The 12093-nt window shown below is 41.7% G+C and overlaps 1 protein-coding gene across 1 annotated transcript in view; it reads left to right on the forward strand.

The window, feature by feature from the left end:
* Window positions 1–12093, forward strand: part of PRKAR2B (protein kinase cAMP-dependent type II regulatory subunit beta) — an 87582-nt gene that overhangs the window by 73399 nt on the left and 2090 nt on the right. Inside the window, exons 6-10 of the mRNA XM_059397030.1 lie at window positions 642–795; window positions 5593–5694; window positions 7373–7447; window positions 9785–9850; window positions 9981–10119. Of these exons, the coding sequence (XP_059253013.1) occupies window positions 642–795; window positions 5593–5694; window positions 7373–7447; window positions 9785–9850; window positions 9981–10119 (536 nt within the window). The remainder of the gene's footprint in view (window positions 1–641; window positions 796–5592; window positions 5695–7372; window positions 7448–9784; window positions 9851–9980; window positions 10120–12093) is intronic.

Below are 12093 nucleotides of genomic sequence, written 5' to 3' on the forward strand. Positions count from 1 at the left end.
TTTGCTTTGGCTTAGGGGTCAGTCTGCGGTAAAACCCCAGATGATGTGTAAAGGGCCAGAGTACACTCTTCAGGCTTTGAGGCCCTGGGGTCCCAGCCACTCAGCTCTGCGCGTGCAGATCAGCTGTCAGGAAGGCGCAGGCGAACCCATGTGTTTGTGTCCTAGGAAAACTTGTACTGCGGAAGGCAGACTGTGGGTCCCTGGGCTGTGCTTCGCTGGCCCCTTCCTTAAATGATACAAGAGCCTTGTATTTGCTGTACAGTAGGACCGACCAAATTGTTAGAGCTGTGTTCTTTAAAAAAAAAAAATGTTATTTTCTTCTGATTACAAAAGTAATACATGTTCTCTTTAGACACAAAACTCCTGACGTATCCTTCACGTTTGTAACGCTCGGAGATACTGCAGTCGGCTTTTTCAGAAGAATGTCTGTGCCTATTCTGTACAGTTGGCTCTTATTTTTTATCACTTATTATTATAAACTTTTATTTGGTCTCATTTTTCCCTGGCAGGCACATGTCCGGTCAGAAGAGAAAGGGAATCTGGAAAGGAGATTTCGTCGAACATGGCTCTTCTCTGAAATGATGATTTTCAGGAGATTTGACTTGAGTTACTTTTACCTCTTGTTTTTCATCTGCCAACAGAGGCACATTTGACATCTACGTGAAATGCGACGGTGTCGGAAGGTGTGTGGGCAACTACGACAACCGCGGGAGCTTCGGTGAACTGGCCTTAATGTACAATACGCCCAGAGCGGCCACAATCACTGCTACCTCTCCTGGTGCTCTGTGGGGTTTGGTGAGTGGAACCTGTATTTGACCTGAGTGTTACTTGTGAAATCATTATGACAGAAGCCGGGCAGGTAGAGTCTTCTGGTTCTAAAAGGTGGATGTCTTTGTGATCCTCATCGGTCATTTTGAGGGTATTTATTAAGCACCTACTGGATGCTGTACTTCTCAGTGCTGGGTGAAATCTTCATGTTCTTTTCCCAGTGAAGTCAGGAGCTTAACCTACTGGGCCAGATCCGAACTGCTGCTCTTTTACCCACCCTTAGAAACCAGCCACCCAGACCAGTGAGCAAGGCCTCTGGGGCTGTTTTGTCAGGTAGCTTTCTTGTGGTTTGGTTGGATCTGCGCTTCCCCAGGTGTGGTCCCCTGACAGGGAGCATCTGTATCACTGGGGCACTTTGCTAGAAATGCTTGTTCTGGGCCCCTCCCCCTTACTGATTCAGGTTCGTGAATCAGAGGCTCTGGAAGTGGGATGCGGTGATCTGTGCTTGAGCAAGCCCACCACGAGACTCGGACGCATGCTGGAGTTTGAGAAGCCCCTGTAAGAAGGTTCCCTGGACATGCTTTAAAATTGGAACAAGTTTCGGGCACCTGGGTGGCTCAGTGGGTTAAAGCCTCTGCCTTCGGCTCAGGGGCAGGTCATGATCCCAGGATCCTGGGATCGAGCCCCACATTGGGCTCTCTGCTCAGCAGGGAGCCTGCTTCCTCCTCTCTCTCTCTTTGACTGCCTCTCTACCCACTTGTGATCTCTGTCAAATAAATAAAATCTTAAAAAAAAATAAATTGGAACAAGTTTGCATTGAAAAGCAGCTGGGTAGCATCCAAATTCTGGAAGCCCACGTTTCTCACCCAAATGCACATCAGAATTACTTGAAGGCATGCAGGGCAAGGGGAGGGGATATTTAAGAAAAAAAAAAATCCTCTTGCTGAGGATCCACCGAGACCAGTATAATCAGACTGCAGGGGTGGGAGCTGGGCTTTTAAAATAAGTTTGTTAATGGTGGTATTTCTACAAGACTTAAAAGTTGGTTTAAAGACCTTTGGGAGGAAAAAAAAAAAAGACCTTTGGGAGAGGTGGGAGGAGGATACTTTCCATACCCAATACCAGGGTTCAGACTGGCCTGTTCTGGAAGCCTGTCTTTAAGCTGGAGCTTCTCAGACTCCGAGCTACTTACGGGTCACGTGGGAGCATAGTTTGCAGCTCCTGATTCACAGGATCTGCGATGAGGCCTGTGGTCCTCCTGCATTTCTCATGAGCTCCCAGGAGACCCCGGTGTCGCTGTGCCCAGAGCACACTTCAAGCAATGCTGATTTTTAGGGCATGTTTGCAATGCTTGTATTTCCTTTCAAATTGTTGAAAATGGCCCACTCTCTGGTTTCGAGTGTGTATTTTATTTTATTAGATTAGTTCCCTCAATAGTCATTTTGTGGAAGGAGAAGAGGTTGAGAGCATAGAAGGTCTCTTTGCAGTCTGGGTCCAAGAACCATCTGTAGCTTTGCAGAAGTAACCTGTCACTCTGTGTGGACTCAGCCCTTGAACTCTGAAGTTGAGTCAGTTGATAAAAAATCTCTTGCTCAGAGAAACCATACATACTCTGCATTTCTTCTTATTAGAATTAGGCGGTTACTGTTGCTGTGATGAGTCTCTCTGACTCATTTTGATTTGAGCACCCAAAGCCAGCAAAGTAGAAACCACAAACTGGACCAGGCTAGATCCATAGGACATGTTTGCCAGGTATCAGAGTGGTTGGCTCCATCGAGAGTCGGCCATCACCTGTTAAGGAAGGTATCTGCTGAAGGTTCAGTCCTTGGGTTGAGGTTGCCGGCCAGATTCAGAGGGTCTGGAAGCCCCCTGCACACCCTTGGAGCAACATCACTCGTAGCGGGCTGGCCCCTCCGAGTCCTCCTAATTTGCAGCCCCGGTAGAAACCTTAAGCTGGGTACCAAGGCCCAGCATTCCCAGTGTGTACGATACTTAAGCCGTCAAGAAGGATTAAGCATTTTCAGAGATTTTACTTATCTCTCCATGTTATTCAGGTGGGCAGTTTATGATGATTACCTTAGGATATGTGCCTAAGTGCAGGAACTTTTCTAAAAATTAGAATTAGCCTGTCACTTAATCCTTCAAATACGTTTTTTAAGAGCCACTTACTGAACTTTTCAGGAAGAGTTGAGTAGGAAAGATGTTTTCCTTTAAGACCCGCAGATTGGAGCTCTGCCCTATAAATGCAGGTAGAAACATAAGCAGATCCTGAGAGAAAAGCCCTTAGTTAGACTAGCCTAAGTTTGTAAATAGTACTTGGTCACTGTGAGCCCTAGGGGATTAACTGACACACGTGACCCTGCCAGTGATTCAGGAAGGCGATTATTGAAGTGACTAGGATGAAAACATTTGAAATGGGACTTTGTGGATTTTAATTATATGTCACAGTGGGTGTGAAGAAGTGGGCCACTAACAAAATTTTCATGGGACCAAATACCTCATTGTGGTTAATTTTTAATCCCTAAACTATTTCTCATCTGCTCTGTTTTGCAATAAACTCTGTCCATAAAAGGGGGTTGCAGCTGGTTCCCAAACCTGATTATGTATCAGAATCACTTGGGGTAGCTTTTATGACCTATAGGTTAGTGAGCCCTACACGCAGACGTTGTTCGAGTCATTCAAGTCTTCATACCACAGTGATTCTGATGCAGACCCGAGCTTGGAAATTATTTCAATAGTTTTAGTAATTATCTTGCACATTTTTCTATTTTAAAAAAGTTGATTAGGATTACAACTCCAAATTATTGCCCTTGTCAAATTATAATAAACTAAATTGTGGAACAGGATATTTCCTTTCCTGGAGACTTACATCCACAATGGTGTTTTCCTCCATCCTGCCAATTCGGTTAAATTCATCCTCACTGTGTCAGCATAGTAATTTAATAATTAATGAACATATCGCAGTTTTACAGGATATTAAAATGGTATAATTGTATATTGGTGTGTGTGTGACAAACCAACATAATTCTGGGGGCTCTTGACTAAGAACCATTATAAATAATGTTTTGTAGGGAGTTTTTCAAAATAAAGTTTGTAGGAAAACAATTTTTTGAGCTGTTATCTTTAAAATGTTTCCTAGTTTCCTAATTGAATTCTGTATCTTTGAGGTTAAGTAGTATAAACAGAGGAAAGTTTGAGAACCCTGAGAATGGTAAACACTGGCATTTGACTCTGATATTCAAGAAAGTTGTAGTTCTCTGTGCACATTTTTTAAAAAAGAAAAACTCTGACATTATGTGGATGTGACAACCTAGCATACATAATTTTTTCAAGATCTCATAATTTCTTTATGATTAAAAAAATTTCTAATAACGTGGGGCGCCTAGGTGGCTCAGTAGGTTAAGCAGCTGCCTTCAGCTCAGGTCATGATCTCGGGGTCCTGGGATCGAGCCCCACATCCGGCTCTCTCCTTGGCGGGGAGCCTGCTTCCCTTCCTGTCTCTCTGCCTGCCTTTCTGCCTACTTGTGATCTCTGTCAAATAAATAAATAAAAAATCTTAAAAAAAAAAATTTCTAATAGTGTTTTCATGCATTTTTTTTCTACAACCCACATGAAGATTTCCATTCAGAAAGATCACAACCAGTATATTTACCAGTATATTACTGTATTTACTTATGTATGTCTTTGTATAGAACTGAATTAAATTAAATAACTAAACAACACTTAACTAAAAGGTGTGCATGCTGAGATTTTCTATACGTTATTTTTTATAAAAATGCTGGTCATGGGTGAAGGAGGTCAGAATTATAAAATAAATAAGACCTGGGAATGTCCTGTCCACCATGGCCACTGCAGTCTGCAGGCTATATCTGTTGCTAAGAGTATAGATCTTAAAAGTTCTCACCGCTAGAAAAGGGAATTTGTAACTATGTATGGTGATGATGTTAACCAGACTTATTGTGATCATTTCTCAGTATATGTGAGTATCAAATCATTATATTGTACATTCTAAATTAATTTAATATTATAGGTCCATTATAAGTCAGCTTTAAAAAAAAGGGGGGTGGTCATGTTCCACGGCTTGATTTTGGACATCCAAGGGCTGTCATCCACAGTAGAGAACTTGTGTTCTTCTGTTTGAACTCAGAGACGATGAGTGCTGAGGTTGCTTCATGGGGCTGAGGGTGGAGGAGATGGGGAGATGGTGGTCAAAGGTTGGAAACTTCCAGTTACAAGGTGAATGAGTTCTGGGGATTGAATGAACAGCATGGTAATTATGGTTAACACTGTATTGTACCTTTGAAAGTTGCAAAGGGAGTCTCAGATGTTCTCATTACAATAAAGAAAGGGTAATTATGTGAGGTAATACCAGTATTAACCAGCCCTATTGTGGTAATCATTTCATAATATATAAGTGTATCAAAGCAAAGGGTTGAATACCTTGAACTCTTACACAATGTTACAGATCAGTTCTATGTCAGTAAAGCTGGAGGAAAACAAAGACAGAGCAGGTGCCTTTTTTTCTAATGGTGCAGTAGCACCACCTTGTGGATTTATTACCATTACATGTTGGCCAGTTCTGTTCTGAATAAAAGGAAACTTTCCTTTTTCAGAAAAAGGAAAGTAATCTTTTATATGGGTCTATATTTTATGCCTGAAGAAATTAAACAATCTGAAAAAATATAATAACATTAACCGTTTATTTGAGAATCTTCAGTTATTGTTTGTTTTTTATTGGGACTAAAATGAGACTATCTCTTCAAACTTTTTTTCCTAATAAAATCTGCCTCTTAACTGTCTTTGTATCTGCTATTTTGCCTTTAGGACAGGGTAACCTTCAGGAGAATAATTGTAAAAAATAATGCCAAAAAGAGAAAAATGTATGAAAGCTTTATCGAGTCACTGCCATTCCTTAAATCATTGGAAGTAAGTACATGTTTATGCTTTTGTTTTATTTTGCTTTAAAAGTTTGTTTTGTGTGGAACATTTAGTTCTGTAGGAAAGTTTCTTTGAATATTTTTATTTGAAAAGATTAAACGATGGTGTTTGTCTAACATAGTATTTCTTATACTACCCGTAGCTGCAGATGTTTTGTTTTGCTTTGTTTTACAAGTAACAGACTCATGTGAGTGTCTAGAACAGATTTATATGTGATCTTTATCTAAAAGAAGACTTCAGAGGTATTTACCAAAAGAATACAAACATACTAATTCAAAGGGATACGCATGCCACAATGTTTATAGCAGCATTATTTATCATAACCAAATTATGGGAACAGCCCATGTGCCCATCGACTGTTGAATGGATAAAGAAGAGGTGGTATATGTGCGCATGTAAACATACACACAGTGGAATATTACTCAACCATAAAAAAGAATGAAATCTTGCCATTTATGACATGGGTGGAGCTGGGGAGTATAATGCTGAGTGAAATAAGTCAGAGAAAGACGGAACCTTTGATTTTACTCATGTGTAATTGAAGAAGCAAAACAGATGAGCCCAGGGAAGATAGAGGCAAACCAAGAAACAGACTCAACTCGAGAGAACACACTGATGGTCACCGGGCGGGGGGAGATGGGGATGAAGGAGGGCACCTACAGGGAGCACTGGGGTCGAATCCCTATATCGACCACCTGAAAACTAATATAAGACTGTATGTTAACTGACTGGGATTTAAATAAAAACTTAGAAAAAGGAAAAGCAAACTTGAAGTAATGGCAGAAATGTGGGCAGGGGCGCTAGTTACGCCTTCACAGGGAGAGCTTCTCGAAGGAGTCTTTTCCTTCCCAGTCAACCTTGCTGTTTGCCCCCCTTCCCCTTTCTTCTTCAGATTGGCCTTCCAGGGTCTCTTCTGTTTTTAGGCTACGCTTACTCACCTGGCGAACTTGTCAAATGCCCTGGCTTTAAACACTGCTTATACATTATCTCCTAAAATGGCCATCGCCGGGCAAGGTCCCTCTGTCGAATGGCCAACGCGTTTATCCAACTGCATAATTGACATTAGTGCTCACAGGTCTACTCGATGTCTCGAACCTAGCGTGTTCCCGATCTCCTTCTGCCGTGCCTTCCCCGCCTTCCTGCGTCCCGGCCACGAGCCTTGGAATTAGCACTGATGCATCTCCTGAAATTTCCCTCTGTTGGGTTGTTGGTACATGCCTGGTAAAGTTTTTGGCCACGTTACAGAATGCATAAGAGGCACACTGATTGTGTCTCGTGGCATCTCTTTTAAAAATGAAAGATTAGGGGCTGGAAATCCACATGCCTTCAGAGTTAGGCAGGTAAGGCACAGGAGCAGAGGAAGCCAGAGTGGGATGGAGGCTGGGCTCGGGCTCCAGCTCCAGAACGTTGCTGAACCACAGCCCATTGTTGGCCGCGCGCCATCAATGTGGCCTGGGTATTTCTGAGTCCCCTGATTTTTCAAGAGAAGCTGAGAATTCAGATTTTCCTGAGAAACCTATTTTTTAAAAAATGCTGGCAGTTAATACAACACATACACTGACAAACCTGTTCTATTTGGCCTCGAGACTACCGATTTTAACGTTCTGAAATAGAAGTTTAGTCTGTTTAATTTAGTCCATTTAATCATGTGTTTTTTCCATTGAAGGTTTCTGAACGCCTGAAAGTGGTAGATGTGATAGGCACCAAAGTATACAACGACGGAGAACAGATTATTGCTCAGGTATAGTGCTTTTTAGGTAATTCCGCTTAGGGTTTTATTCCAAAAGCCTCTTTCACAAGGCCGATCTTGATGAATTTTTCATATGTGTCTATAATCAGCATATAGTGGTGGATTAAATGAATATCACTTCCACCAAAAGACCTGTTGAAAGTGGTTTAATTTACAGCCATTAAGTTATTTGAATATTTTTATTTATATAATTAACTCCTGATGAATATGGATTAAATCATCAGATGGATTTCTGGATAATTGTCTATTTGTACATGACATGAAATTCAAACATATCTATGGTAAGTTGTTGTTAATAATCAGAAAAAACAGGTCAGCACATTCCTTGTGATAACATGCACCCAGAAAGCACACCGGGAGTTCCCGCAGAGTTTTGCATGATCAGTTCAAGATGAAGCCTCCTGGGGATGCTCCCTGATAAAGTTAATCAAGAAGGGAACACGCTGTACCGTGTTCTGTATCAGCTTCCGGGCACCAAATGGGGGCTGACGTGCCATTTCACCCCTAATGCTTCTCCGAGATCCCAGTTGGATCAGGTAGGAATACACACCTTCATTACGACAGAGCTGCCGAGAAGTAGGATTTATGAAGACAGTCAGGGTTCACAGATAAAGCAGACTGATGATAGTGCCCATATTTCTTAGCTACAGTTCTAAGCACTACGTGAACGATTTCAACAGATTTTAAGGTTCTTTAATTTTTGTATCACATTTAAGTATTGTCTTTTAGGATATGTGGAATGAGACGCAAGGTCTATGAGCTTGAGGCACGAATAATTGTGTTAGGAGGCAAATACACAAGTAAATCAGTCTCTCCTGTCCACATGCATGCACACACCGATTATAGTCAGGGGTTGGAAGGAGGTGGAGTCAAATTAGAGGACAAGACCAAGGTTCTCCTATGGAAGTTGAAAAATAACCAAGCACAGAGCACTTTTGACATGATTTTTTTTAGCCTTTTATTTTGAAATAGTTACAGATTCATGGTAAGTTGCAGTGATCATACAGAGGTCCCGTGCCCTTCCCCCAACCTTCTCCCGGTGCCTCTGGTGTCCCTACACTTCACACCATCACCCCTATGATCCAACACTGGCACAGCCCACCAGCCCTGTGTTGTTACTTCTTTGTGCCTTTAGAGCATGTTTTGAAAACAAAATTATCAGGCACCAGCTCACTTGGTCAGTGGAACATGTGACTCTTGATCTCAGGGTTATGAGTTCTAGCCCTACATTGGGCTTAGAGGTTATTTAAAAACAAAATCTGAAAAAGCAATAACATAGCAGTCAACAGATGTATTATGATTTTAAACACTTGAAAATGTAATAGGACGCTCCTATGATACAAAGTAAGAGAGGATTATAGATATATTATACTTAGGGTTTATTGAAGGTATTTTTAGGGATTATCTCTGAAGCATTTATAAATATGTTACATAAATCTAGACTCCACATTTTTGTGATGTAATCTGACACTGTGTTTCTTGAATTGCATGTACAATTGTATGTGTTTCTATGAATTGTTTCTTGAAATGTATGTAAAGAGTTTTGAAAGTTTCTCTAGAATCACTTTGGAGGCTCAGAAAAGTCAGTATTTGCTGTCATCTATACTACACTACTTCCTTCGGGAGGCATCACTGAAAATCAGGGCAGAGTTCACCCAAAAAGGAAAAGTAGAGAAAGCAGGGGTGTGGTTGGAAATGGCAACACTTTCAGAAGCCTTTTTGAGGCCCCAGGGTAGGATAGAGCATCAGTAACAACATCAGGGCCCACGTGGGCTGCCTCCCAATATGTCCGGTTGTTTTCTCCTCCTTGAGTGTTTCTCCTCTCTGGGTCCCATGCTGATGCTTCTCATCAGAGTATGACACAGGGTGTGCATCTGAGCGCTTCTTGGGAAGCACAGGATTGGCCTGCAGAGCAGGACGTGCTGGGACATGGCACTGCTATCTGGGACTGTAGACATTGTCATCCAGGCGGCCGTTGGGGCTTAATTCTCACCTCTGTATTTGCCATGTCTCCTTGGCTAGCTTTAGCCAGAAGTGCCATGGGGAAGAGTTTATTATTTGAAATAGTTTTACATGAAATAAATAACTGAACAATACCAAATCATTATATTGTACATTCTAAACTGAAGGTGAGCTTGTTACTTTAGAATTGCTGATCATGGCCTCTCAATGTAGACAGTGAGATGGTCTGTTCCTCTGGCCCCTCACTGTCCCGGCAGACCGTCTGTACCATGGAGCTGGGTCGATCTCAGGGCTGCAAGAGGCCAACAGGATTGCTGGCATCGAAATCTGCATTTCCCCCACTCTGTTTTTGTTTCCTTCTTACAGGGAGATTTGGCGGATTCTTTTTTCATCGTGGAGTCTGGCGAAGTGAAAATCACTATGAAAAGGAAGGTGAGTGTTGGCAAGTCCTAAAAAGCCATGTTAGCCACAGAGCACCAGGTTTCCTTTCTGATGCTCACCCTACGATTAACGGAGATTTCATGAGCTGAGTCACGGCTCACACTCTTCCTTCCCTTGTCAGGGTAAGTCAGAAGTGGAAGAGAATGGTGCCGTGGAAATTGCTCGCTGTTCTCGGGGTCAGTACTTCGGAGAGCTGGCTCTGGTCACCAACAAACCTCGGGCCGCTTCCGCGCACGCCATCGGGACCGTCAAATGTTTAGGTAGGGTCACAGGGGTGGACGTGCCTCTACTTGTAGTCGTGAGACCTGCATTCTGTGTGTTCGTGAGCCTGTGCCGACGATCTCACTGGGTCCCCAACTTTTACCGTCCCCACAAAAGAGAACAAGGTCCTGATTCATTGCTTTAGGGAATCCATTTGTGAGAGCCTTTCTTTTTTTCTTTATGGATCGTCCTATCCCTATTTTGTTCTTCTGTACGGGCACGAAAAAACATCTTGTTTTAGTAAAGAATTCGGAGTATGAAGCTTTAGGTCTCATCTTTCAAGTAAAGTTTGTGTTCCTCCAAAAAAAAAAAAAAAAGAAAGCCAGCTAGAATAGTATTTTTATAGCATTCATCCAGGTCTGTGGGCAAAGCCGGAGGGTCTGTGGGAGTACTTCCTCATCCCAGTCCCAACGAAGGTTTGTGTTTGTCAAACACAGGACGGTTTTGTTGTCCAGCTGTTAACGATAAGTCATCACAGATGCCACCTTCAGCTGGAAGACCTCCCTCTGACCTAGGAGACAGAATTTACTTTAAGAGTGAGGAACGGAAGCCAGGAGGTGTCCACATAGCTGACACTGTAAGAAAATTGATTACACAGTGATTATCCACTCTGTGTTCTCACACGCAGTTCTGTAGAATAAACGTAGCGTCCTCAGCCCGGCAGGCATCTTCAGAATTAACTCCTTAGAGAAGTCACTTTTTGAAAGGCTTTCAGGAAGTATAATAGTAATCAAGTGTTACATTTGGATGAAAGAGGAGGTAGGTAGGCACTAATGGGTAATTTTCCTCAGTACAGACAGGAGGAAAAGTAAAAGTGAAGTGAGTGAAACCCTATTAATTTTTTTCTGTAACAGTTATTCCCATTAAAGAAAACCTGAGAAATACAGAAAAGGATGGGAAAAACTAGGAGTCACCCATACCAACCCCCCCAATTCTGTTCTAATTCCTTCTCATCTTTTTTTTTTTTTTTTTTGCGGGGGTTTTCTGGTTTTAAGATTTTGTCAACTACTTTTTTTCCATTCACTGTAGCTTAATCAGGTACTTGCTCATTTTATTTCTAGTTGATCAAATTGTAACGTGTGAAGTAAAATACACATTGTACGTCACACAGGCATTTCCCACTGGCAAATATTTTGGGCGTTTGGGCCCCATATATTGGGGGTGGGGGAGATTTTTGCGTCTGTGGGCGCACATAACTTTCCCATATATAGGATTTTTCCTTAGGAATGTTCTCAGGATACACTTTCTTTTCATGCTGTTCGAGGTATACTGCCAGCTCTCTCGGTCTGTACTAATTTACATGCTACCACAGTACAACAATGTCCACTTTCTCTGTTCTTGCAAACATTGTCTTTTGTACCTTTGCAAATTTGAGAGGGAAAAAAATATATATGTATATATGTATGTATGTATGTATTTCTTAAATCTGTATTTCTATGGTGGTGTGATATTTTCCACATGTATATTATAAATAGAGTTTTTAAAAGTGTAGGAAACAAGCAGGAAAGCGGACATAAAGCATATACTTAGAAGCAGACAAAAGCACTTGGGCTGCCATTTAGAATTGACTAGACAATAGGATAAAAGAGCAAAACATTACAAAAGGTAACACTGGGTCTTTACAGCATAGCATTGGGCAAAGAGTAGAGGAAAAAAAAAAGGAAACAGTAGAGAAGAAAAACAAAGGGAAAACAATAGAGAAAAAAAGATCCCTTGCCCCCTTTAAGGAGTTCATATTACTGAGGTGATGACATCAAAACTAATTTATTTTTTAAAATTCCAAGGCCTTGCCATAACAGCCCCTCATTTTTTTCTTACCATAGACCAGGAGCCTCCCAGCCACCCTAGAAATGCACAGATTATCAGAGGAATACTGGCTGTTTACTTTCTGAAGCGGAACATTTTTATTTTTACGCCCTTTCCTTACATTTGATATATATCTAAAAATGCCATTGCATTATTGATAGCTGCAG

The sequence above is a fragment of the Mustela nigripes genome, chromosome 4 (assembly GCF_022355385.1).
Source record: "Mustela nigripes isolate SB6536 chromosome 4, MUSNIG.SB6536, whole genome shotgun sequence".
NCBI lineage: Eukaryota > Metazoa > Chordata > Mammalia > Carnivora > Mustelidae > Mustela > Mustela nigripes.